At 37.4% G+C, this 26,769-nt stretch overlaps 1 protein-coding gene across 9 annotated transcripts in view; it reads right to left on the reverse strand.

Moving 5' to 3' along the window:
* Positions 1-26,769, reverse strand: part of CCDC171 (coiled-coil domain containing 171) — a 363,351-nt gene that overhangs the window by 316,748 nt on the left and 19,834 nt on the right. For 7 of the 9 annotated variants that reach the window (XM_057549252.1, XM_057549250.1, XM_057549257.1 and 4 more), the window contains 3 exons: positions 12,144-12,318; positions 7,083-7,273; positions 4,534-4,662 (listed from right to left, as the gene is read on the reverse strand). In XM_057549252.1, the coding sequence (XP_057405235.1) occupies positions 4,534-4,662; positions 7,083-7,273; positions 12,144-12,318 (495 nt within the window). The remainder of the gene's footprint in view (positions 1-4,533; positions 4,663-7,082; positions 7,274-12,143; positions 12,319-26,769) is intronic. The other 2 variants (XM_057549256.1, XM_057549253.1) reach the window with 1 other exon arrangement.

Below are 26,769 nucleotides of genomic sequence, written 5' to 3' on the forward strand. Positions count from 1 at the left end.
TTAAAGCAAAAAATTTTGAAGGAAATAAAATGTCTATCAATAAGGGATTTGTTAAATGTATTAGGAACTTCCACATGACAGAAAAGCTCGCAAACACTACAAGAACAGTGTAAGAATATCAAAAGATGGACGCCAAATATTACTGAGGCATATTTATGTAAATATAATAATATATGTTTATACACCCTTAGATGAGGAGTAGGACTGGAGTGGGCAGGTTTGCGGGGGAGGGGGGGATTCCTTCACTTTGTGCTTTTAAATTTCCCTAAATTCGGGGCATTTTTACAATAAGAACAATATTATGTAATTTTATAAACTGAATATTAAGATATTTCCTGTTTGGAAACAACAGGCAGTACCAGTGCCAGACTCACTTTCTATGCCATTTGCTTACAAAGGGCACCAGCAGACAGTTTCCCAGGAAGCTACAAAGAAAAGCTCCTTGCTACCCCAGATCATTTAAGCAAAACTCTGAAATACTTCCTTTTCATGCAACTTACTCCAAGCTGTCCCTAGATCACAACTGTGCTTACCAGGTCAATCTCTGACATGTTGTACCCCAATCCCTAGCTGCTGTCTTATCATACAGCCAATGATTGATGCCCACACCTAGTCTGATACCTTCCTTTACCCCCTCGCCCCCTCACTCTTCCTCCTCCTTCTTCAGTCTGCGGTATTATTTCCAGTCTACATTTCCCACGCTCTTTTGCCATCACAAACTCTCCCACCCCTTGATCACTAGATATATAAACCAAATTTAGTCAGTGAATGAGGAAAGAGTCACTTTGTTCCCTGGCTTAGTTACAGAATTTTGGAAATAAAATAAATATGAAAAACATACATTCATCTTCTAAATGCTTTCAATCCTACTGATGAGTTATACATTGAAATGAACTATAAAAATGACAAAGGAAAGAGCATGACGGTTTACCACTGCATGTCCCACACTGCCTACAATAGAAAAGCTCATGGCTAATAAGCATCCTCAAAGTTCACATTGCTATTGCAGAAAACAGAGAAATAAATAAAAACAAAACAAATGTTCATTTTAAATAAAAATTTTAAATAAATAGAGATAAAAAATAACATTTTTTTCCAAGATCAATATAAACACATCATTCTAAAATTACCATGGCTTTGCTTTGGTTTGAAATTTCAAATAATGCTAAAGACATGGAATTTTTATGTTTATCAAAAGAGGACAGGCATTTAAAAAATGAAAAACACTTTCTTAAAATGAGGTAACTCCATTAATATTCAAGAGAAGTACACCTCTATTCAGCGTTTCAATTACTGGGAAAGAAAGGAGACATGGCATAAAATTAAGATTTGCTTTTTATAGTGAGCCTGAATTCTAAAGCCCAGATGAGAGAAATATTATACCAGCTTTGTCTGTTAAAGATGGGGTTCCATGTAGGTTTATCTAAAACTTTTTAAAAACTTAATTCCCTTAGAGAGCTACACAAAAGAACACTATGTGATACTAACACCTAATTATAGGATGGAAACCTGAACCCATCAACAGCCAACAGAGAGAGGAGAGAATTTCCATCTATCCCTCACATTGTTTAAAAAAAGACTTTTTTAAAATATAAAAGGTTTCTAAGCTTGCTTTATAAAAGGAAAAGCAGTTTTCTTTTGTTAAAATAAAAAGGACAAGAAATTGAGAGACAGTGTTCTGAACATTTTGGTTACAGAGTACAATAAAATCTATCTCACAGAAGGTGGTAGTAACTAAGGAGTATATTCCCCTATTCTTCCCACACATAATAATTAAAGATTGATACAGAATTTCAAATTCTCTTAATACTTTATAATATAAAGTCTGATGTAACCACATACATTTCATGCGAGATTTACAGGACTGACCAGGAAACTGTATCAAAATCACATCATTCACACATTTAAATACAGGTCTCTGCATCATATTCTGTAAGTTTCGGGCTTCTGACTGGTAGCACTGGAAATTTCTGAGTATTTAAAAAAAAGGGGGGGTTGGGACTTCCCTGGTGGCACAGCAGTTAAGAATCCACCTGCCAGTAAAGGGGACACGGGTTCGAGCCCTGGTCCAGGAAAATCCCACATGCCGTGGAGCAACTAAGCCCGTGTGCCACAACTACTGAGCCTGCACTCTAGCGCCCACATGCCACAACTACTGAGCCCACGTGCTGCAACTACTGAAGGCCGCGTGCCTAGAGCCCGTGCTCCACAACAAGAGAAGCCACAATGAGAAGCCTGCATGCCAGAACAAAGAGTAGCCCCCACTAGCCGCAACTAGAGAAAGCCCACACACAGCAATGAAGACCCAACACAGCCAAAAAATAATAAATAAATAAATAATAAAAGGGTTATTTTCATTTACGTACGTGTACTTGTTTGTTCTGGGTAACCCTGAAGACAATTATCAACAACAGCTCAAATGTCCTCTGCTCTGTGGTGATCTCCCCAATCTCCCAGGCAATTAATTCATTTATCTTTTATGATCCCATAGCATTTTGTTCAAAATGTTATTATATTACAATGTATTTTCTCTCTTTACATGTCTCTCCATGTTGAGATATCTTTTAGGACAGAAATCATATCTTAATCAATTTTATATCTTCAGGACCCACAGTAGGAAGTCAGAAAGTACTTAGGGAATGAATAAATGAACGAGTGACTGAATGAATGAGAAAACTAACTATACAAATTACAAGCAGACTCTAAAAATAACAGGAGCTAAAAACAGAGCTATCATATGATCCTGCAATCCCACTCCTGGGCATATACCGGGAGAAAAACATGGTCCGAAAGGATTCATGCACCCCAGTGTTCATTGCAGCACTGTTTACAATAGCCAAGACATGGAAACAACCTAAATAAATGTCCATCGACAAAAGAATGGATAAGGAAGATGTGATACATATATACAATGGAATATTACTCAGCCATTAAAAAGAATGAAATAATGCCATTTGCAGCAACATGGATGGACCTAGAGACTGTCATACTGAGTGAAGTAAGTCAGACAGAGAAAGAGAAATATCGTGTGTGATACCGCTTATGTGTGGAATTGTAAAAAAAAAAGATACAAATGAACTTATTTACGGAAGAGAGACAGACTCACAGACTTTGTTGTATACCTGAAACTAACACAACATTGTTAATCAACTATACTCCAATATAAAATAAAAAGTTAAAGAAGCAAATAAATAAATAAATGGGGTTACTAATAAAGCATAAGTTATTCATATTGTTAGACAAATTTGAAGTCATGGCCTTAGAGAGTTCAAGTCTACTAATAAAGAGTATAATTAGTTTTATATCATAAGAAAATCTGAAAATATATTTACCATTACCTCTGTTTAATTTATTTCCAGTGGTTGGTGCATGTATGACAAATAAAGGCTTTATAAAATCTCAAAAACAAATAAAATAACATAAAATAAAAAAATAAAAATACTAAGAGGTCTAAAGAGTGACTGTCTTTCCAAATTCCACAGAGGGAGAGACTGGGAAGAAAAGCATTGCCCAAGGACTGGGAAAGATATGATTTTGTTGGTATTCTGAACACTTACATATACAACAAATTCAGTATTTCCACTGTTTACTGCCAGCTTTCACTCTTAAAGAAATAAGGTGCTTTCTATTCTCTGCAGGTTTTGGGCTGCCTTCATCTCACAAAATTGTTCCTAATGCAAAGCAACTCTAAAATTTATTTTAGATGGATATTTTTCATTCTGTAAAGAATGCATATCTTTGACATCTATATAAAGACTATATTTCAATTTGTCATTTTGTGTAGAAAAAATGTTTGTCTTACCACAGAATAAGTAAGAGAAGAAATGATGGAAATTTATTTGAAATTTTAAATTAGTTGGTTAGTGAATGAACAGCTTTAATTTCTCCTACCTCTCCTTCAAAATAATTTACATATAATCTCCTGAAAGAATGCAAAGTGCACAGGAGTAAAAATCTGGAGACTTGTAGTCTTTCCCCACACTAATCACTCAGTCTATGATCTGAGTAAATCACAAATTGCCATCTGCTCATCTATAATGGGGATTAGATGTAATCAATGATTTTCAAATTGGACTACTCAAAGCCTGGGGGATTCTGTGGCTTTGCGGGGAAGAGGTTAAAAGAACATGATTAAGAATCTGTACTTCTTAAAAAGAGTTCAAAAAAAAATCACTATATTATATGATTTATAAGCATCCTCTAATATCCAAAATCTGATTATTCTATTTCTTTATGTTGTTAAAGACTGCTAACAGTCTCATATTTTAAATTGGAAAACTAAATGCCAAATGTATATGTGTCCTTTAAAAATCAAATAATTTATGCAGTAGAAGTCACCCAACTCTAATTCTAATAGTATCTTTTGGAAACAGTTGCCCATATTGTCATGTAACTACAAATGAAACACGGCCTTCCAGAGAGCAAAGACTAGGAATTATTTTTTCCTTGAGTAAGCGAGTCAATTATCACACTAATGTAATTTTTAATTTCATAAGCATTAAAAAGACATATGTATTATTATTTTTTAAATACCTGTACTATAAATTGTAACTCTCTTCTTTCTGCTTCCCATTGTTCTGCTTGTAATCTAAACTCCTCCAGTGCTGTCTCCCTGATATGAGACTCCATCTCATTCTTCTCCTGATGTTTTTCCAGCGCTTCCTTTACGTGAATAAAATCTTGTTTTAGTGTTAGATCAATAAAAGTTATCTTTCTTCCTTCATCCACAATTTAAATATACAAAGGGCTCTCCTTACCTATACAGACTGTTAAAACTCATTATAATTTATGTTAAAATCATTAGTTAATAGAATAATTATATTTTGATCATCAGAATGTATATGTGAATAAGAAGCTATGGTTACCCATTTAATTTAAGCAACGTTTCACATATATATCTATATATTGATAGATATAAATAGATATAGATATTTAACCCAATTTTTCCAAAAAATTTAACTGCAGGGGATTGAACAAAATGCATCATATGATAGAGACAAAACAAAGTAGATTGTTTGGCACATATGTAATCTATATGTAAAGGAGATAATATGGAAAGCTCTAATTAGCTATAGAAAGACTATTTGGATTATCCCTGATAATTTATATATAAATCTGACAAAGAACACCATATTTACAAAAGGAGAGAAGGAGGAGTTTTGTGCAACACATCAGTATAAGGAAACTCTAGAGTGTTAAAAATTTGAAAAGTCAAAAAAATTTTTTTAGGTTTAGACTATTAACTAATTTCTAGTTCTACAGATAAACAATATTTGCAAGAGGTTTTTCTTCTGGGGTTTTCTTAGTTGTACTACATTTACAAGATCTAATCTGGTTCAAAATCTTAGAAGTATAAAATGCAGGTTTCCCAAGAAGCCCAATTTTCTAAGCTATAGGGTTTAAAACTAAGTCTGCATTAACACAAGGAGAAAGATTCTGTGGTTTATATGAGAGAGAGGGAAAGCCTCCTGTGTCCTTATAAACTGTAGCATGGTTCTGCATAATAAAGACTGCCCTCCCAACTTGCACTAATGGAAAGCCAACAGGAGGAGCCTTGAGGCTTTTTCCCCTTAGGGCAAAACAGTGACTCCTCTTCACCCCCAAAGGTCTCTGTGCAGATTAGTTCAAAGCCAATTGTATAATATCAAAGCAAAGTTCTCCTACCAAATAGGTGATCAAGATCATGTCAAGATCTATAACAGATCTTGAGATGCAGGCTGATTGACTATAAGGAATGCTGCCACCATTACCCTCTTTCCCCATAGCTCTAGACATTTCATGTGGAGAAGTTTATACAAAGCAGTTCAGGGACTTGTAGTTCCAGGTGCCACCTAAACTCCCCCCATTCAAATACTAATGGAGCCCTTGTATATGCCAGGCACTGTTCCAGGGTCTAGGAATATTACAATAAAGAGAAGAGAAAACTGTGACTGTTGACATGCAGGAAATCAAAAGAAGATATGCTGACAATGTCAGGGAACCTTTGTGCTGAAACTTTTACATTTAACAAATGCTTTTGTAAAATTATTTTTAGTGAAGATTTATTTCCAATATTCTGAAAAGCCATTTACGCCAGTGGTAAATGTAGAGCATTTTTATCATGTAATTTTTTAAATAAATTTATTTATTTTTGGCTGAGTTGGGTCTTTGTTGCTGCACACGGGCTCTCTCTAGTTGCAGTGAGTGGGGGCTACTCTTCGTTGTGGTGCGCAGGCTTCTCATTGCGGTGGCTTCTCTTATTGCGGAGCACGGGCTCTAGGCACATGGGCTTCAGTAGTTGTGGCTCACGGGCTCTAGAGTGCAGTCTCAGTAGTTGTGGCACGCAGGCTTAGTTGCTCCGCAGCATGTGGGATCTTCCTGGACCAGGGCTCGAACCTGTGTCCCCTGAATTGGCAGGCGGATTCTTGACCACTGCACCACCAGGGAAGCCCTATCATGTATTTTTAAATTTAAATTGGTACTTCCAAAAAGTGGCAAATACAGACAATTCAAAATCTATCTTTTAAGTGGGTGGCAACTTCAACATTAAACCATACTTTTACTTTAGAGACTAAAAAAAACAAAAAATGGGAGAATAAATAGCTCACAATAATTTCAATAAAAGGTCATCAAATATTTATATACCGTGCCTATATACAATGTACTCTACACAGATAATGAAGTTTACAGCAGATACATAAAAATGTTTCTATATTTATTGCATATTCAGGTAAAAATCTGGGGCCTACATTTCTAAAATTACAAATTTTCATGTTGCTGGACCAAAAGGGTTGTGGGTTATCCTCTTACAGTTTGCCCATATAAGTGAGTTTTTTTCTTTTTTTGATCAGATATCTCAAACTGTTTTTCACAAAAGAAACAGTATATATATTAATATATTGCTAAACCATATAAAAAATAGACCTGCAAAAATGCCCCTAAAAAGGAAAGAGAGGGAGAAAGGAAGGGAGTTACGGGGGGTGGGGAAGAAATTAGATTTTCTTGCTTTCTGGTATTTTCCTTTCCAAAAATAACTTCAAATAATGTATAATACATATCAATGAATATTAAATATAGAAAAATTCCTTCATAAAATATTTTACCTGTACAGTTTTCTCTAGTCTGCTTTTTTCTTTCATAAGTAAATCATATTTTTGATTGCAGTTTTGAATTATATTGTCTCTTTCCTCCAAATCACATTCAAATCTTCTACATTCTTCTTTCCATTTCTGCTGGGAAGTCTGGAATGCTTTCTCCATCTCACTTGCCTTTCCCTGAAGTTCTGCATTCTGAGCTATTAAAAATATAAAAGAATAATAGGTATATTTACAACCATAAATTAAAACGGTAGGAGTTCAGAAACCTAGGCATTGGAGCTGATTTCATTTACAGCATGATATTAAGACAAAACATTTAACCACTTCATACCAGTGAACTCTTGAAAAGCTCCTGTCCCAAAACCAATCTATTCTACAATTTCTCAATCTCTTCTTCCCCTCCAGACAGAGGTGATTTTGCTGTGAAATGGTTATGACATATTCCTAGAGGCACGCCCAAGTTTAGATGCACCAGCTACAACTCAAATGCTTTTTCTCCTATTCAAGAAAATACATCAAAAAAAATTTTAACTGACATATAATAGGGCTACTTTTTAAAAAGACTTGATAGATTACAAATTTTGATTTTTGACTTGGCAACAAGTTAGTTGTGGCATATCTTACACTTGATACTGTCACAAAATTGAGGTTGGGAACCCTAGAACTATAGCTCTTTACTCCCCCAAAGTTAGGCTCGATTCACCTCTCATCCTAGTATTACCTCAACAATAACCATCAGTTCCCAACTCACTATGGCTGCTGTTCTGTCTCAGCACCTAGAAAGAAGTGATGAAAGGCTTCCAGGTCTGGCTGCATCACCTACCACCTGATTAAACCTCCCTGACTCTCTAACCCTCAGTGGGAATAAAGTTGTTGTAAAGATAAAAATGAGGAAATATGTACAAACGTACTTGTTAAACACACCAAAAAAAAAAAGCCAGTTGGTAGTATTATTTTAAAATTATATTTGTGTTTTGAATGGATCGTATGTTCAAAATACAAAAGTTATTATCAAAGGTACAAAAAGTCTCCCTCCCATCCAGTTACTCTCTCTACAAGACATTATTGTATGGTTTAGTATCCTGTATCGCAGGTAAAAAGTTTGAGGCCATTTTGATTCCTGTTCCTTTGCATCTGGCTTGTTTTTCTTCCCTTTCCTTTTCTTTTCTCTTTGAAAGCTTTAGGATCTTTTTTTGGTCTCTATTTTTCTGGAATTTCATAATGCTATGCCTTCACATGGGTCTATTTTTTTCCACTATGGTGAATATTCTGTGGACTCTTTCAATCTGGCAACTCATATCCTTCAGCTCTGAGATTTTTTTTCAGTAATTTCATTGATCATTTATCCCTCTCTGTTTTCTCTCTTATCTCTTTCTTTCAATATTACCTATTATTCAGATTGGCCCTCAAAGTTTCTTGCCTTTTCTCTCCTATTTTTCCACCTTTGTCTTTTTTACTCTAATTTTGGGATATTTCTTCCATCTTCATCTTCCAATGCTTCTACTGATATTTTTCATTTCTGATTTCACATTTTTAATTTCTAAGAGCTTTCTTTTTTTTATACAACCTGGTTCTTGCATCATGGATGGAATATATTCTTTTTCAGCTCTGAGGATATTAGTAATGCTTATTTGTTAAATCTTCTCATTGCAGAGTTTCTGATTCTTCCAAATTATTTTTTTCTCTCCATTTTAGAGGCTTTCCACAAGTATCTGCTAATTCTTGGCTGCCTGCTCCCAATTAAGTGTAACTATAAGGGTGACAACACCTTTTATACATCCACATAACCACTACCTAGATTCTGCGCTTCAGGATGAAACTTGATAACTGTGGTCTGATAAAAGTAGGCCATTTATTAGGAAATCCCCAACATCAGTATCATTAGGTTTTTCCTCTTGGCTTGGTCAGATGACCCATGGAAGAGTTTTCCAAGCTCCCACATGAAGTGTAGAAATCTCAGTGCTAGCTTTTGGGAAAGTCAATAGAAAAAAGGAAGCTGGAAGGAATAGTTCCTCAATATTTAACATTGAGTATGTTATCTTCCTGTTTTTGCTAGTCTGGAGACCCTGTATTTTATCATCTCCAGATATTAAGCCCCCCGAATTACACTAGGAAGTGGGAGCAATCCCAGAATATCATACTCTTGGGAAGGGGATCTAAGAACCTAAGTGCCTCTAGAGCAAACAGATTTCATCTAACCCTCTTTATCTTACTTCTGCTATTCCAATTCCTAATTCCAAAGGTAGCTGGTGCTTCCCGTTCATAAGCCTTTGATCATCTAACAAGTTGTGTGCCAGCTTTCCCAACCCCTGGCTTAGGATTCTGACGTCTCAGGTCTGCTAAGTCAGTTGTCCCTCATCCATTCATTTTCCAGCTTCCAAACTTTTCTCTCTTATCTTGTCTCCTCTCTCAATCATTATGAGATTATCTCTTTTAATATCCCATAACTCCATCAGGTTGTTTTTTATTCTACCCTCAATATTTTATCATATATCTAAAGTTTAAAGTATTGTAAAATGAACACCTGTAAACCCCAGACTAGACTCTATGATTGTTAACATTTTGCCATACGTATTTTCTTTACCACACATTCATCCATCTATCCATGCATCCACTCATTTTTTTCATCCATCAGACCATACTTTTTTATGCATTTCAAAACAAGTTGCAAATAAAAGTACATTTCACTGCTGAATAATTAAGCATTCATATCAATAATATAGAATTCAATTTTTTTGCAGGTAAAATTTACATATAGTGAAATGGACAAATCTTAAGTGCTCCATTCAAAGAGACTTGACAAATGCATACACTCATGTAACCAAAACCCCTATCAAAATACAGAAAATTTCCTTCAATCGGAAGTTTCCCCCTACTTTCCTAGTCAGTCCTCACTGCCAACCCATCCTAGAGGTAACCGCTGTTCTGATTTTTTTTTCACCAACGACTAGTTTTTTCTGTCCTAGAATTTCATATAATGGAATCATACAGGAAGTCCTCTTCTGTGTAAAGTTTCACTCAGCATAATATTTTTGAGATTCACTCATGTTATCGAATGTATCAGTAGTTGGTTCATTTTTATTGCTTAGTAATATTTCATTGAATGAATATACAAAAATTGTTTCTTCATTCTTCTGTCAATGGACATTTGGGGTTTTTCTCCAATTTGGGGCTGTTATGAATAGAGCTGCTATGAAATTCTTATACAAGTCTTTTGTGGACAAATGTTTCTCAGAGGAACTACCAAAGAATGAAACTTCTGGGTCACTGGATAAACATATGTTTATTTTAAAAGAAATTGCCAAGTTTTTTTCCAAAGTAGTTGTACCATTTCACTTTCTCACTAACAAAGTATAAGAGTTCCAGTTCCTCTACATCCTAACTAACATTTGGTATTGACAGTCATTTCAATGAGAGCCATAGGATGGGTATGCAGTGACAGTCACTGTGGTTTTAGTTTGCATTTCTCTGATGACAAATGAGGGTAAGCATTTTTCATGTGATTAATGGCCATTCTTCTATCTTCCTCTGTAAAGTGTCTTGAAATCATTTGACTATGGGCAAGTAACTTCCCATCTTCCCTGGACTTCAACTTCCTCATAATTAAATAAAAGTTATTAACTTGTACATCTAGTGCCTTTCAAGTCTTATAATCCTAAGTTCCAGATAGTAGTTTAGTAATTAAATGCCAAAGGTAATCAGAAGTATTTTTGACCAATGGCCAGGCCAAGACTAGGGATCGTAACCTTTATAATACTATAACTTGACATTCGCTTGGCCCCATGCAGTTAACAAAGCACTTTTATTTTCTCATTTCATCCTTAAAACAACCTAGGTTCAAGTATCAGTAAGTGGCAGAATCAGGACCTAAATCTAAATCTTCAGAATTCACGTTCAGTGTTCTCTTCATTAAAACCTGCTCAGGGCTTCCCTGGTGGCGCAGTGGTTGGGAATCTGCCTGCTAATGCGGGGCACACGGGTTCGAGCCCTGGTCTGGGAGGATCCCACATGCCGCAGAGCAACTGGGCCCGTGAGCCACAATTACTGAGCCTGCGCGTCTGGAGCCTGTGCTCCGCAACAAGAGAGGCCGTGATAGTGAGAGGCCTGCGCACCGCGATGAAGAGTGGCCCCCACTTGCCACAACTGGAGAGAGCCCTCGCACAGAAACGAAGACCCAACACAGTCATAAATAAAATTTAAAAAAAAAAAAAAGTCACTTCCTCATGGAAAACCTTCCCAATTTAACAAAAAAAAAAAAAAAAACCTGCTGAGTACAAGAATGTTCAGGGCAACATTATTCTTAATAAACAAAAACCAGACACTACCCACTACCAATAGAAATGGATGAATATAAGTGTGGTATGTTCACACTATATAATACTAAACATCAATATGAAGTTCATATGACAATAGGAATGAACTCACAAGCACAATGTTGAAGAAAAGAAGCCAGATACAAAAGAGTACATACTATATGATTCCTTTCATATAAAGTACAAAAAAGAGGCAAAATTAATTATTGCTATTAAAAATCAGGATAGCAGTTATCTATGTGGAGGACTTCTGGTAATTTTCCATTTCATGACCCGGGTGCTAGTTATAAGTCATACACTTATCTAGGCACACTTCTTTATATATATTATACTCTGTGGTTCCTAAACCTAGCTAATCAACAAATCACCTGCAATGCTTCTTGAACATACAGATTTTCTCAAGCTAGAGATTCTGTTTCAGATTACATGTGATAGGAGGCCTATGAATTTTTTTAAAATCTCTATGTGATTCTGCTGATTATTCATGGAACAAGTGCTCTAAAAAGTGATTAACAGAATTTTGAACCCATTTTTCTATACTTGTACAAAAAAAATAATGTAAGGTAAAGTAAATGAATGTTCACACAATTGCCAGAAGACATACACACACAGCAAAGTCTGTCCATCAAAGGCCAGTCAAAGAAATCAAAACCCTACCTCTGATCCTATATGGAATGCATACACAACAGGGAGCAATGATGATATACAATGACGTTACAACCCTAAACATGGAAAGAAATTGAAATAGTTTTACCACAGAGTTTTTCTTGGATCCTATGTGCCTCAGTTAATCTTTCTTCAGCAGCCCGCCTTCCGAGTCCAGCTTCCTTTCTAGCAACAGCCAGGTCATACTCCAGACTTTGTCGCAATGCCTCTCCTTTTTCAACCTCGGATCGTAGCTTGGCAATCTGGCTCTCGTAGCTTGCCAGCTAAAAACAGACTTCTGATATCATGAACCAATATAAAAATGTCTCCAAGATTATGAGATCATGCACCCAAACACTTAAATTTCTTAGAGAAATTTGTTTCTATAATATTTATACGACAAGAATTTACATGTTTATACTTTCTAAAAGACTGGAAAAGAAGCACTAGCCTTACTCACCAAATAACATTCATTAATTTTCTTATTTTAGAGAATCCACTAGAGAAAAAAATTTTTTTAATTCTTATATGCACCTCTTATTAAAAGTAAAGAGAAATCACAGGTTTTAATCAGAAAAAGTCATACCTAAGAAGTGAAAAAAATGCATGACATATAGTAAGAACTTAAAAATTCATTCTCCCCTCTCCTCCTAATCCCTAATTGATATCAAGAAGCAAATGGTGGACTTCCCTGGTGGTCCAGTGGTTAAGACTCTGCGCTCCCAATGCAGGGGGCGCAGGTTCGAACCCTGGTCAGGGAGCTAAGGTCCCACATGCCGCACAGTGCGGCCAAAAAAATAAATAAAAATAAAATAAAATGCCTTAAAAAAAGCAGCAAATAGTATCAAAATTTGGTAAATATTGTCTATATTATTTCTCTGGATTATGACATTACTCATAGAGCATAAAGTAATAAAAGTGCCTGTTTTACAGGGATTTTAATGAACGAATATCTAATTTATCTACTATTTAGATAACTAGATAGTTAATAACTAGATTTAATTTATCTAATATCCTTCCATGAAGTAGTGTGACAGGAGACAGGTCAGAGAGTTAGAACCAGATGATTTATAAAGTCCCTTCCCACTCTGAAATTCTATGATCTAATCAATGATTCAGTAAATGATATTAAATACTTGCTACATGTCAAGTACAGTGAAAGATATAAAAACAAACATTATAGAGCCCCTGATCTCAAGTAATGAAATGCTATAGAAAGTCATAAGGGATTAGTTTTACGAAAGAGGTAAAAATGTTATGATAGTTCAAAGAAAAGCAAAATTACTTATTGCTGGAGGGAGAGAAAGAAATGATGGATGAGAGAGAATGCTACGAAGATATCATATGGGAAAGCATCAAGCTACTGTATCAGGCTAGAAATAGATGGTCCAATTACCAAATAAGAAAAGACAAAAAGGATTTCTAAAAGGCAACATCAGAAATTACCATAAGTAGCAGCTAATATGTAGAGTGCAGCAGGAGTTACACTCTTTTTAACATATAAAAAAAAAAATTTCCATTTTTAAAAATGTTAGAAAAGTAAATGTCTTCAGCACACTTATACTCACAAAATAAGAATTTACAAATATCTTTTAATAAGCTAATGGAAAAAAACATAAAACCTTTATTACATCTTCAAGATAACTCCGTTTATTTCAGAATCATGCCATCCCTCCCTGCCCAGGAATAAAGTTGCTAACATTTGGGCATTCCCAGCTCTGCCAGTCATTTACCTGTATGCCCTCAGACACCACCACCACCCCCATCCTTCTCCAGCTCTACTCCATATTCTAGGAACTACATGTGCCAGACTTCCCTGCCCACTGGCTTCTTGGGAGTTTGGATCAATGAGAGGCACTTGTGGTACACGTGAGGACAGGAAAGGAGAAGCCAGGGTATTTGTCCCTCTCTAGATCTACCCTGAGCAGCATCTGTCTTCCCTGTGGCTGCAAATCGTTCTGGATGGCTAGCTTTTTTCAACCTTAGGAATGGAAGCAACTTCCTAATGTTGCTACCCTCTGGGTTGCCTTAACATCCCCTATTTGTCTTTTTACCTCTTTTGGTACTTGTGTAATCAATTCCATTTGGACACCAAATGATATTACTCTTGGTATCAGAAATAGCCTCAAGATGGGTTTCTGATATTTTGTGGTAAACCTATATGAGCTTAAATACAATGAAGACCTTTTTGCAGGTAGAGATGGGATACTTTTGCAGTGATCCATGGCCTCCAGTGGGAGCACAATTATTTAAATTATCACGTGCAATTGTTTAAAATAAAGTGCCAGTTGAGTTCAAGCCTTTGGGAAATGAAGTAGCAACTGCACTTGACCAACACAGCAGTTTTGTTTACTACAAGACCCATGGCATGGGAAGGCTAAATCTAACTATGCTAGAAAATTTACAAAAATGAAAAGGTAATCCCAGGGCTCTAGAATCTCAGCTCAAGACAATCAGAAAGCCAGAGAGTTTCTACGTTGACTTTAAAGAACCTCTTATTTCTCATAGCCCCATGGCAGACAAGGCTAAAGACCAGATGGAAAATCTAATTATGGGGAACGCAGAATTAAAATACAAGTTGAATAAAGAGTCTCACCAAGTTTCTAACGTTAAGATGGTATATATCAGCTGGGCGTTAAGTAGAAAGGAAGGAGATGGATGAGGACTTTTGGAATTAGACAATCCTGAAAACTGTAAACTTCCAATCTCCTCTAAACACCCCTTCTCCCAACAACAGCAGCCTCTTCTCCCTGTCTGAGGTACTTGACCTTCCCTTGCTTAAAGAATTAGCGAGGACCACAACTGAAATAGCTGTCTTGCAACAGGATTCGCAAGACCCACCTTCACCTCTTTGTCGCCATCGATAGACCCAGACCTCAGTAAGCCACAGGGGGAGAAAAGCAGTCTTCTCTGGGAGAAGATAGCTTCTATAGCAAAAGGACTGCAAAATCTTGCTAATCTTGTAATAGAAGGAACCCGCAGAACATATATAGGCTTGATTTGGATTTAATAAGCTAGCTGTAACAGTTTGCTTGGAATGGGTGACTGTAAATTGAATTCAACATCAGCCTGCATCACTTAATAAAGTCAAAACGCCAGTACTTTCCTGATATAATATGCAGACTTAAGAAGATGGGAGTGGGGGCTTCCCTGGTGGTCCAGTGGCTAAGACTCTACGTTCCCAATGCAAGGGGCCTGGGTTCGATCCCTGATCAGGGAACTAGATCCCACATGCTGCAACTAAAAGAGCCCACATGCTGCAACTAAAAATCCTGCATGGGGGCTTCCCTGGTGGCGCAGTGGTTAAGAATCCGCCGCCAATGCAGGGGACACGGGTTCGAGCCCTGGCCCAGGAAGATCCCACATGCCGCAGAGCAACTAAGCCCGTGCACCACAACTACTGAGCCCACATGCCACAACTACTGAAGCCTGCGTGCCTAGAGCCCGGCTCTGCAGCAAGAGAAGCCACGACAGTGAGAAACCCACGCACCACAACGAAGAGTAGCCCCCGCTCACCACAACTAGCGAAAGCCCGCGCACAGCAACAAAGACCCAACACAGCCAAAAATTAAAATTAATTAATTAATTAATTGATTTTAAAAAAAAAATATCCCGCATGCCTCAACGAAGATCCAGCACGCAGCAATGAAGATCCCGTGTGCCGCAATTAAGACCCGGCGCAGCCAAATAAATAAATAAATATTTAAAAAATAAAATAAAATAAAATAAAAGAAGATGGGAGTGCTTTTATTATGAGCAAACCAAAACCTCCCCTTTCCCCAACTGCATCCTCTTTGACAGCCCAAAGGACATTATTTTCCTAATTAAAGTGCTCTAAAATACACTGGCCAGCAAAAGCACCCTTAGAAAGCTCTAGCGGCTAACCTCTATATACCAGAGATAATAGTAGACGGTGAAGACAATGGTGGGATATGTCATAATTGAGATGGACTCGCCAATCTCAATCAAAATGGTGAAATTCCAGAGCAGCGAAGGCCAGGTGGTAGCAATTAACCAGTAGAGAGACAGGGTGAGCACAGTTGCTATAATGGACCGGGGGAGCACAACAGTAATCATAGCATTTGACCTCCAGGTATGCGTGGTGGTATCTAATTGATCCTCGCATACCCAGGAATTAAAGAGATGGGCAGCCTTCTAAAGCAGTGCTATGCAGTAGATATATAATGCAAGAAATTTTAAATTTTGTATAATTTTAAATTTTCTAGTAGCAATATTTTGAAAAGTAAAAATAAATATGTGAAACTAATTTTAATATTTTATTTAACCCAATATGTCCAAGATTATCATTATTTCAACATAAAATCAACATGAAAAATTATTAGTGAGCTATTTTACTTTTTTTAGATATTTTACACCTTTTTGTACCAAGTGTTTGAAATCCAGTGTGTATTTGTAGCACATCTTAATTCAGACTAGTCACATTTCAAGTGCTCAAAAGACACATGTGGCTAATGGCCACCATATTGGAGAAGCGATTCTAAAGCATTATTTGATCTAAACAACAACAACAAAAACAAACAAAAAAACCCCAAACCAACAGAAAAACTCCAAGTCTGGTAAGCAGAATCCTTACTTAAGTCTCTAAAATATGAAGTCATACCCTCCCATCAGTTCCCAGACTCCCTGACTCCTTGAGGCACCGCCACAAGTATATACTGTAAACTTCCCCCGAGCCTTTCCCAATGAGCAAGGTACAAGCTCTGAACTGGAGACTAGCATTTACTGTATCTCGCATACACAGATCCAGGAAATAAAGGATGGAAGTGGGAGTGGCCTCTCTCTATTAACATAGCCTCTAATAACCTTACCATCTACCAACCCACTCACCGGGTTCCCCCCAACCCACCTAAACATGCAACTTTGGGCTTTGATATTTTAGAAGAGATCTTAATTTACAAAGGGTGAATACTTCCACCAGGTGACACAAAAATGATCCACTTTGATACATACTGCAACATGGATTAACTTTGGAAACATTATGCCAAATGAAACAAAACAAACACAAAAGGACAAATATTCTACGGTGCCACTTATATAAGGTATCTATCTAGAATATGCAAAGGCATAGAAATATAAAGTAGATTAGAGGTTATCAGGGGTGGGGTGGGGGAAGAGGGAAGGAGGATGGGGGAGTTTTTGCTTAACAGGTACAGTTTCTGTTTGGGATGATAAAAATTTTTGAAAATAGATACTGGCGATGGTTGCACAGTGCTGTGAATATAAATATAACTGAATTGTACACTTAAAATGGTTAAAATTGTAAATGTTATATATTTTTACCGCAGTAAAAGAAATTTTTTTTAAATCCATTATATCAGAAGCTGAGACTACCTCTAGGCTAGTTTTGGGCTCCTTGTACCAGTGAAACAAAAGGCAAAGAAAGATGATGTTACCAGAGTCCTGATTACCAAGACTGGCTGGGGTGACTGATCCTGATTACCAAGGGGATAGTGAGGCAGAGGAGACCGTGGAAACCTGCAGATTCAACGGTATGATGGTCAGTCTATCCATATCTACAGAGATCCAATAGAGGTGGCACCATTAAGGAATCAAACTTTTCAAGAATGAAATGCGGGGGGCTTCCCTGGTGGCGCAGTGGTTGAGGGTCTGCCTGCCAATGCAGGGGACACGGGTTCGAGCCCTGGTCTGGGAGGATCCCGCATGCCACGGAGCAACTAGGCCCGTGAGCCACAACTACTGAGCCTGCGCGTCTGGAGCCTGTGTTCCACAACAAGAGAGGCCGTGATAGTGAGAGGCCCGCGCACCATGATGAAGAGTGGCCCCCGCTTGCCGCAACTGGAGAAAGCCCTCGCACAGAGACGAAGACCCAACACAGCCATAAATAAATAAATTAATAAATAAAGCCAGAAAACATCTTTAAAAAAAAAAAAAAAAAAAAAAGAATGAAATGCGGTCACTCCACCAAGGAAAATGCTGGCAGAGGGTAAGGGGAACAAGGAATCAGTTGTGACAGAAATGAAGTGAAAAATATCAGCTTATAACCCTAGGACCAGTTCTAAGAATAAGAACTGCAGCAGCTCTGCATATCTGTTATATGTATATATTAGTGATTTTTTTCTTTGCTCCTCATCTCTGGCATTATATGAAGAATGTTGGTACTATTGGTCTCAATTTAATTCATGAGACACAAAATTGTAAGATTCTGATGGTGAGGATATATATCATCTGTGAGATAGAAACAATGGACTAATAAGCCTTTGTGTCTCCCATTGTGGAGTGGGTGAGAGCATCTCTGTATAGAGGATATTTGCGTTGCCTTGCAAGATTACACAGGAACAAGATATTATTGCATGGGAGTTACACATGAGCAGAAGAGTGATAATGAATGCTGAAGAGCAAAAAGTGTGGACTGTCAATCATTTGTCCATTTGATCCATTTCTCAACCCCCTTCTTTTGCTCTACTCTATTATATCATAGGAACTGTAATCCCCATGGCTCCATTGTTAAATGGCTCTACTTCCGGCAGTGTCTCTGGCAGTAGCTGCATCTCTTTTCAGGTTCCAGCTGCCTATCCTTCATTCCAACATCCCAACCTGACTGAACAGCCCCTACCATGGTTCTCCCTCCCACCAGACAGCTCCAACTTCTTCTGGACTCTGGTAACATCAACTCCTCCCATTGGTCCTCTGGCCTAGAGGTGATGGTGTCTTCCTGATGTAACTAATCTCTAGGTGGCCTCATCATTCCCTGTTTGAATTCCTAGGTCTTTCATCACCTGTACAACCAATTCCATCTATTAATGTCCCTCTTTTAGCCTGACTGGGCCTTATTTGATTTCCAGAGCTACCCACAGAGCTGTGAAAAACATATCCTCTAGCTGTGAAAAACAACCATGAGGTTGTTTTCTCATTTAAGGTTCAACATATGCACTACAACATGCAAAAGCAACAAAATGGTATCTCCCTCCTTTTCAAAACAAGTCTTCATTCTTTTAGGCCTTATGCTCAACCAGTTGTCTTAGAACCTCCTCTCTGTGTCATCCTCCATGTCTTCCCTGATGCCCTCCTACAGCATGTCTCAGCCTCTAAAGGATCTTTCACCATTTTTACTCCATGACCCTCTTTGGCAATCTGGCAAAGCCTTTTCAAAATAATGTAATTACATGCATAAAATAAAATACACAAGATAACAAAAAGAATCAAAGTATAAAAATAAATATATGATATAACAACCAATTTGTGATGCTGTAATCTATGTTACTTCTTTAATAACACATTAAATAACAAGTTCTACTCACAAGTCTAATAACCATTTCAAAGTAATGACAAGTATAAACAATATTTCAATATATTTGCAGTAACTGAAGTATGGTATGTGTCTGCAATTTCTATTGGTGATAAATTCAAAAGTACTGCTAATCCTACTATAGCTTGCTGTTGAAAGGATGACTGGCTGGGCCAAGCCCTTCATAACGGAAGGAAATACTTAACATGAGTTAGAGGTTAATAAAAATAAAAATATAATTTCTCCCCATCCAACTACATGGATTCCTTGAATTCTCAGTTTGTAAGGACACCTGCTTAAGACCCCTACTCCTAAGAAATGTGGCAGGATCAAACATCTTTAGGTCTTGAACCCTAGAAAGCCTACTGCTTCGTCCTAGGTATCCAGTAACTTTTAGCTAGAGAAAGTTACATTGCTTTTCTTTATTCTCTCCCACCCTCATTGCTCTAGAAGATTTTCTTGCTATATCATCACTATCGGGGCCAATGAGATATCTGAATAGCTTCATGATCTCTTGTCCTGCTTTGCACATCTGTATTATTGTGCTCAAATAATTTTAATAACCACTGCAACAGTGAAAACCTTGTGGCATTTTCCCATCTCAATCACCCACATTAGTACAACTTAGTTTCATTCGGAAGCTGTGAGTCTATAAGAAACTGCTCTCCCCCATACCCTCTTCCCACTAATAAATCTTCTCAACAGTAACCTATTATTTGCATACCTAGGAAAGAAAACTGGGGCTCAGAAGAATTACATGAGTTGTCCAAGAATCCACAATAATGAAATTCCTAGAGAAGTCATTTTAAAGATTTTTATTATTTTTTATTGTGGTATAACTGACATATTAGTTTCAGGTGTACAATATAATGATTTAATATTTATATATATTGCAAAATGATCACCACATAATTCTAGTTAACATCCGTCACCATACCTAGTTATAATTTTTTTCTTGTGATGAGAACTTTTAAGATCTACTATCTTAGCAACTTTCAAAAATGCAATACAGTACATTATTAACTATAGTTGTCATGCTGTGTATTACATCCCCAGGACTTAAAGTTTGTACCTTTTGACCCCCTTCACCCATTTCACCTACCTCCACCCACCCCCTGCCTCTGACAACCGCCAATTTATTCTCTGTATCTGAGAGCTTGGGGTTTCCTTTAATTTTTAAATTCCACCTATAAATGATACCATACAGTATTTGTCTTTTTTTTTTAACATCTTTATTGGAGTATAATTGCTTTACAATGTTGTGTTAGTTTCTGCTGTATAACAAAGTAAATCAGCTACATATAAATTTATCCCCATTTCTCCTCCCTCTTGCGTCTCCCTCCCACCCTCCCTAACCCACCCCTCTAGGTGGTCACAAATCACGGAGCTAATCTCCCTGTGCCATGCAGCTGCTTCCAACTAGCTATCTATTTTACATTTGGTAGTGTATATATGTCCATGCAACTCTCTCACTTCATCCCAGCTAACCTTCCCCCTCCCCATGTCCTCAAGTCCATTCTCTACATCTGTGCCTTTATTCCTGTCCTGTCCCTAGGTTCTTCACAACCACTTTTTGTTTTTTTTTTTAGATTCCATATATATGTGTTAGCATACTGTATTTGTTTTTCTCTTTCTGACTTACTTCACTCTGTATGACAGTCTCTAGGTCCATCCACCTCATTGCAAATAACTCAATGTTGTTTCTTTTTATGGCTGAGTAATATTCCATTGTATATATGTACCACATCTGCTTTATCCTTTCATCTGTTGATGGACACTTAGGTTGCTTCCATGTCCTGGCTATTGTAAATAGTGCTGCAATGAACACTGGGATACATGACTCTTTTTGAATTATGGTTTTCTCAGGGTATATGCCCAGTAGTGGGATTGCTGGGTCGTATGGTAGTTCTGTTTTTAGTTTTTTAAGGAACCTCCATACTGTTCTCCATAGTGGCTGTATCAGTTTACATTCCCACCAACAGTGCAAGAGGGTTCCCCTTTCTCCACACCCTCTCCAGCATATACCCTTTGTAGACTTTTAGATGATGGCTCTTCTGACCAGTGTGAGGTGTTATCTCATTGTACTTTTTTTTTTTTCCACTGTACTTTCGATTTGCATTTCTCAAATGATTAGTGATGTTGAGCATCCTTTCATGTGTTTGTTGGCAATCTGTACATCTTCTTTGGAGAAATGTCTATTTGGGTCTTCTGCCCATTTTTGGATTGGGTTCTTTGTTTTATTAATATTGAGCTGCTTGTATATTTTGGAGAATAATCCTTTGTCAGTTGCTTCATTTGCAAATATTTTCTCCCATTCTGAGGGTTGTTCTTTTCATCTTGTTTAGTTTCCTTTGCTGTGCAAAAGCTTTTAAGTTTCATTAGGTCCCATTTGTTTCTTTTTGTTTTTATTTCCATTTCTCTAGGAGCTGGGTCAAAAAGGATCTTGCTGTGATTTATGTCATAGAGTGTTCTGCCTATGTTTTCCTCTAAGAGTTTTATAGTGTCTGGCCTTACACTTAGGTCTTTAATCCATTTTGAGTTTATTTTTGTGTACGGTGTTAGGGAGTGTTCTAATTTCATTCTTTTACATGTAGCTGTCCAGTTTTCCCAGCACCACTAATCGAAGAGGCTGTCTATTCTCCATTGTATATTCTTGTCTCATTTATCAAAGATAAGGTAACCATATGTGCATGGGTTTATCTCTGGGCTTTCTATCCTGTTTCATTGATCTATATTTCTGTTTTTGTGCCAGTACCATACTGTCTTGATTACTGCAGCTTTGTAATATAGTCTGAAGTCAGGGAGCCTGATTCCTCCAGCTCCATTTTTATTTCTCAAGATTGCTTTGGCTATTCGGGGTCTTTTGTGTTTCCATACAAACTGTGAAATTTTTTGTTCTAGTTCTGTGAAAAATGCCATTGGTAGTTTGATAGGGATTGCACTGGAACTGAAGATTGCTTTGGGTAGTATAGGCATTTTCACAATGTTGATTCTTCCAATCCAAGAACATGGTATATCTCTCTATCTGTTTGTATCATGTTTAATTTCTTTCATCAGTGTCTTACAGTTTTCTGCATACAGATCTTTTGTCTCCTTAGGTAGGTTTATTCCTACGTATTCTATTTTTTTTGTTGCAATGGTAAATGGGAGTGTTTCCTTAATTTCTCTTTCAGATTTTTCATCATTAGTGTATAGGAATGAAAGAGATTTGTGTGTATCAATTTTGTATCCTGCTACTTTACCAAATTCATTGATTAGCTCTAGTAGTTTTCTGGTAGCATCTTTAGGATTTTCTATGTATAGTATCATGTCATCTGCAAATAGTGACAGCTTTACTTCTTCTTTTCCAATTTGGATTCCTTTTATTTCTTTTTCTTCTCTGACTGCTGTGGCTAAACTTCCAAAACTATATTGAATAATAGTGGTGAGAGTGGGCAACCTTGTCTTGTTCCTGATCTTAGTGGAAATGGTTTCAGTTTTTCACCACTGAGAACGATGCTAGCTATGGGTTTGTCATATATGGCCTGTATTAGGTTGAGGTAAGTTCCCTCTATGCTTATTTTCTGGAGGGTTTTTATCATAAATGGGTGTTGAATTTTGTAGAAAGCTTTTTCTGTGTCTATTGAGATGATCATATGGTTTTTATCCTCAGTTTGTTAATATGATGTATCACATTGATTGCTTTGCATATACTGAAGAATCCTTACATTCCTGGGATAAACCCCACTTGATCATGGTGTATGGTCCCTTTAATGTGCTGCTGAATTCTGTCTGTTGAGGATTTTTGCATCTATGTTCATCAGTGATACTGGTGTGTAGTTTTCTTTTTTTGTGACATCTTTGTCTGGTTTTGGTATCAGGGTGATGGTGGCCTCACAGAATGAGTTTGGGAGTGTTCCTCCCTCTGCTATATTTTGGAAGAGTTTGAGAAGAATAGGTGTTAGCGCTTCTCTCAATGTTTGAAAGAATTCACCTGTGAAGCCATCTGGTCCTGGACTCCTGTTTGTTGGATAATTTTTAATCACAGTTTCAATTTCAGAGCTTGTGATTGGTCTGTTTATATTTTCTATTTCTTCCTGGTTCAGTCTCGGAACATTGTGCTTTTCCAAGGATTTGTCCATTTCTTCCAGGTTGTCCATTTTATTGGCATATAGTTCCTTGTAGTAATCTCTCATGATCCTTTGTATTTCTGCAGTGTCAGTTGTTACTTCTTTTTCATTTCTAATTCTATTGATTTGAGCCTTCTCCCTTTTTCTCTTGATGAGTCTGGCTAATGGTTTAATCAATTATGCTTATCTTCTCAAAGAACCAGGTTTTAGTTTAACTGATCTTTGCTATCGTTTCCTTCATTTCTTTTTCATTTATTTCAGATCTGATCTTTATGATTTCCTTCCTTCCGCTAACTTTGGGGGTTTTTTTGTTCTTTTTTCTCTAATTGCTTTAGGTGTAAGGTTAGGTTGTTTATTTCAGGTTTTTCTTGTTTCTTGAGGTAGGATCGTATTGCTATAAACTTCCCTCTTAGAACTGCTTTTGCTGCATCCCGTAGGTTTTGGGTCGTGGTGCTTTCATTGTCATTTGTTCCTAGGTATTTTTTGATTTCCTCTTTGAATTCTTCAGTGGTCTCTTGGTTATTTAGTAGCATATTGTTTAGCCTCCATGTGTCTGTATGTCTTACAGTTGTTTTTCCTGTAATTGATATGTAGTCTCATAGCGTTGTGGTCAGAAAAGATACTTGATACGATTTCAATTTTCTTAAATTTACCAAGGCTTGATTTCTGACCCAAGATATGATCTATCCTGGAGAATGTTCCATGAGCACTTGAGAAGAAAGTGTATTCTGTTGTTTTTGGATGGAATGTCCTATAAATATCAATTAAGTCCATCTTGTGTAATGTGTCATTTAAAGCTTGTGTTTCCTTATTTATTTTCATTTTGGATGATCTGTCCATTGGTGAAAGTGGGGTGTAAAAGTCCCCTACTATGACTGTGTTACTCTCGATTTCCCCTTTTATGACTGTTAGCATTTGCCTTATGTATTGAGACGCTCCTATGTTGGGTGCATAAATATTTACAATTGTTATACCTTCTTCTTGGATTGCTCCCTTGATCACTATGTAGTGTCCTTCACTGTCTCTTATAATAGTCTTTATTTTAAAGTCTATTTTGTCTGATATGAGAACTGCTACTCCAGCTTTCTTTTGATTTCCATTTGCATGGAATATCTTTTTCTATCCCCTCACTTTCAGTCTGTATGTGTCCCTAGGTCTGAAGTGGGTCTCTTGTAGACAGCATATATATGGGTCTTGTTTTTGTACCCATTCAGCCAGTCTATGTCTTTTGGTTGGTGCATTTAATCCATTTACATTTAAGGCAATTATCAATATGTATGTTCCTATTACCATTTTCTTAATTGTTTTGGGTTTGTTTTTGTAGGTCTTTTCCTTCTCTTGTGTTTCCTGCCTAGAGAAGTTCCTTTAGCATTTGTTGTACGGCTGGTTTGGTGGTGCTGAATTCTGTTAGCTTTTGCTTGTAGGTAAAGGTTTTAATTTCTCCATCAAATCTGAATGAGATCCTTGTTGGGTAGAGTAATCTTGGTTGTGGGTTTTCCCCTTTCATCACTTTAAATATGTCCTGCCACTCCCTTCTGACTTGCAGAGTCTCTGCTAAAAGATCAGCTGTTATTAATATGGGTCTTGGCATGTTTCTCCTTAGATTTATCCTGTATGGGACTCTCTCTGCTTCCTGGACTTGATTGACTATTTCCTTTCCCATGTTAGGGAAGTTTTCAACTATAATCTCCTCAAATATTTTCTCAGTCCCTTTCTTTTTCTCTTCTTCTTCTGGGACCCCTATAATTCAAATGTTGGTGCATTTACTGTTGTCCCAGAGGTCTCTGAGACTGTCCTCAATTCTTTTCATTCTTTTTTCTTTATTCTGCTCTGCGGTAGTTATTTCCACCATTTTATCTTCCAGGTCATTTATCCGTTCTTCTGCCTCAGTTATTCTGCTATTGAATCCTTCTAGAGAACTTTTAATTTCATTGATTGTGTTGTTCATCATTGTTTGTTTGCTCTTTAGTTCTTCTAGGTCCTTGTTAAACATTTCTTGTATTTTCTCCATTCTATTTCCAAGATTTGGGATCATCTTTACTATCATTACTCTGAATTCTTTTTCAGGTAGGCTGCCTATTTCCTCTTCATTTGTCTGGTCTGGTGGGTTTTTACTTTGCTCCTTCATCTGCTGGGTATTTCTCTGTCTTCTCATTTTGCTTAACTTACTGTGCTTGGGGTCTCCTTTCGCAGGCTGCAGGTTCATAGTTCACGTTGTTTTTGGTGTCTGCCCTCAGTGGATAAGGTTGGTTCAGTGGGTTGTGTAGGCTTCCTGCTGGAGGGGACTGGTGCCTGTGTTCCGGTGGGTGGGGATGGATCTTTTCTTTCTGGTGGGAAGGACCATGTCTGGTGGTGTGTTTTGGGGTGTCTGTGAACTGATTATGATTTTAGGCAGCCTCTCTGCTAATGGGTGGGGTTGTGTTCCTGTGTTGCTAGCTGTTTGGCATAGGCTGTCCAGCACTGTAGCTTGCTGGTTGCGTGGAGCTGGGTCTTAGCGTTGAGGTGGAGATCTCTGTGAGAGCTCTTGCCATTTGATTTTACGTGGGGCTGGGAGGTTTCTGGTGGACAAATGTCCTGAACTAGGCTCTCCCACCTCAGAGGTTCAGGCCTGACACCCGGCCAGAGCACCAAGACCCTGTCAGGCACTCAGTTCAGAAGAAAAGGGAGGAAAAAGAAAGACAGAAAGAAAGAAAATAATAAAATAAATTAAAATAAAAAATAAATTATTAAAAATAAAAAAGTAATAAAAATAAAAAGAACAGAACAACCAAACCAAAAAACAAAGCCACCAATAACAAGCGCTAAAAACTATCCAAAAAAAAAAGGAAAGACAGAACCCTAGGACAAATGGTAAAAGCAAAGCCATACAGATAAAATCACACAGAGAAGGATACACATGTACACTCACAAAAAGAGAAAAAGAAAATATATATATATTTTTTTTTTAAAAAGGAAGAGAGCAACCAAATCAACAAACAAATTTACCAGTGATAATAAGCTCTAAATACTAAACTAAAATAAACATAAAACCAGAAACAAATTAGATGCAAAAAGCAAACCCCAATTCTACAGTTGCTCCCAAAGTCCACCGCCCCAATTTTGGGATGATTCGCTGTCTATTCAGGTATTCCACAGATGCAGGGCACATCAAGTTGATTGTGGAGATTTAATCCACTGCTCCTGAGGCTGCTGGGGGAGATTTCCCTTTCTCTTCTTTGTTCGTACAGCTCATGGGGTTCAGCTTTGGATTTGGCCCCTCCTCTGAATGTAGGTTGCCTGAGGGCGTCTGTTCCCCGCCCAGACAGGACGGGGTTAAAGAAGCAGCTGATTCGGGAGCTCTGGCTCACTCAGGCCAGGGA

The sequence above is a fragment of the Balaenoptera acutorostrata genome, chromosome 6, assembly GCF_949987535.1.
Source record: "Balaenoptera acutorostrata chromosome 6, mBalAcu1.1, whole genome shotgun sequence".
Classification (NCBI taxonomy): domain Eukaryota; kingdom Metazoa; phylum Chordata; class Mammalia; order Artiodactyla; family Balaenopteridae; genus Balaenoptera; species Balaenoptera acutorostrata.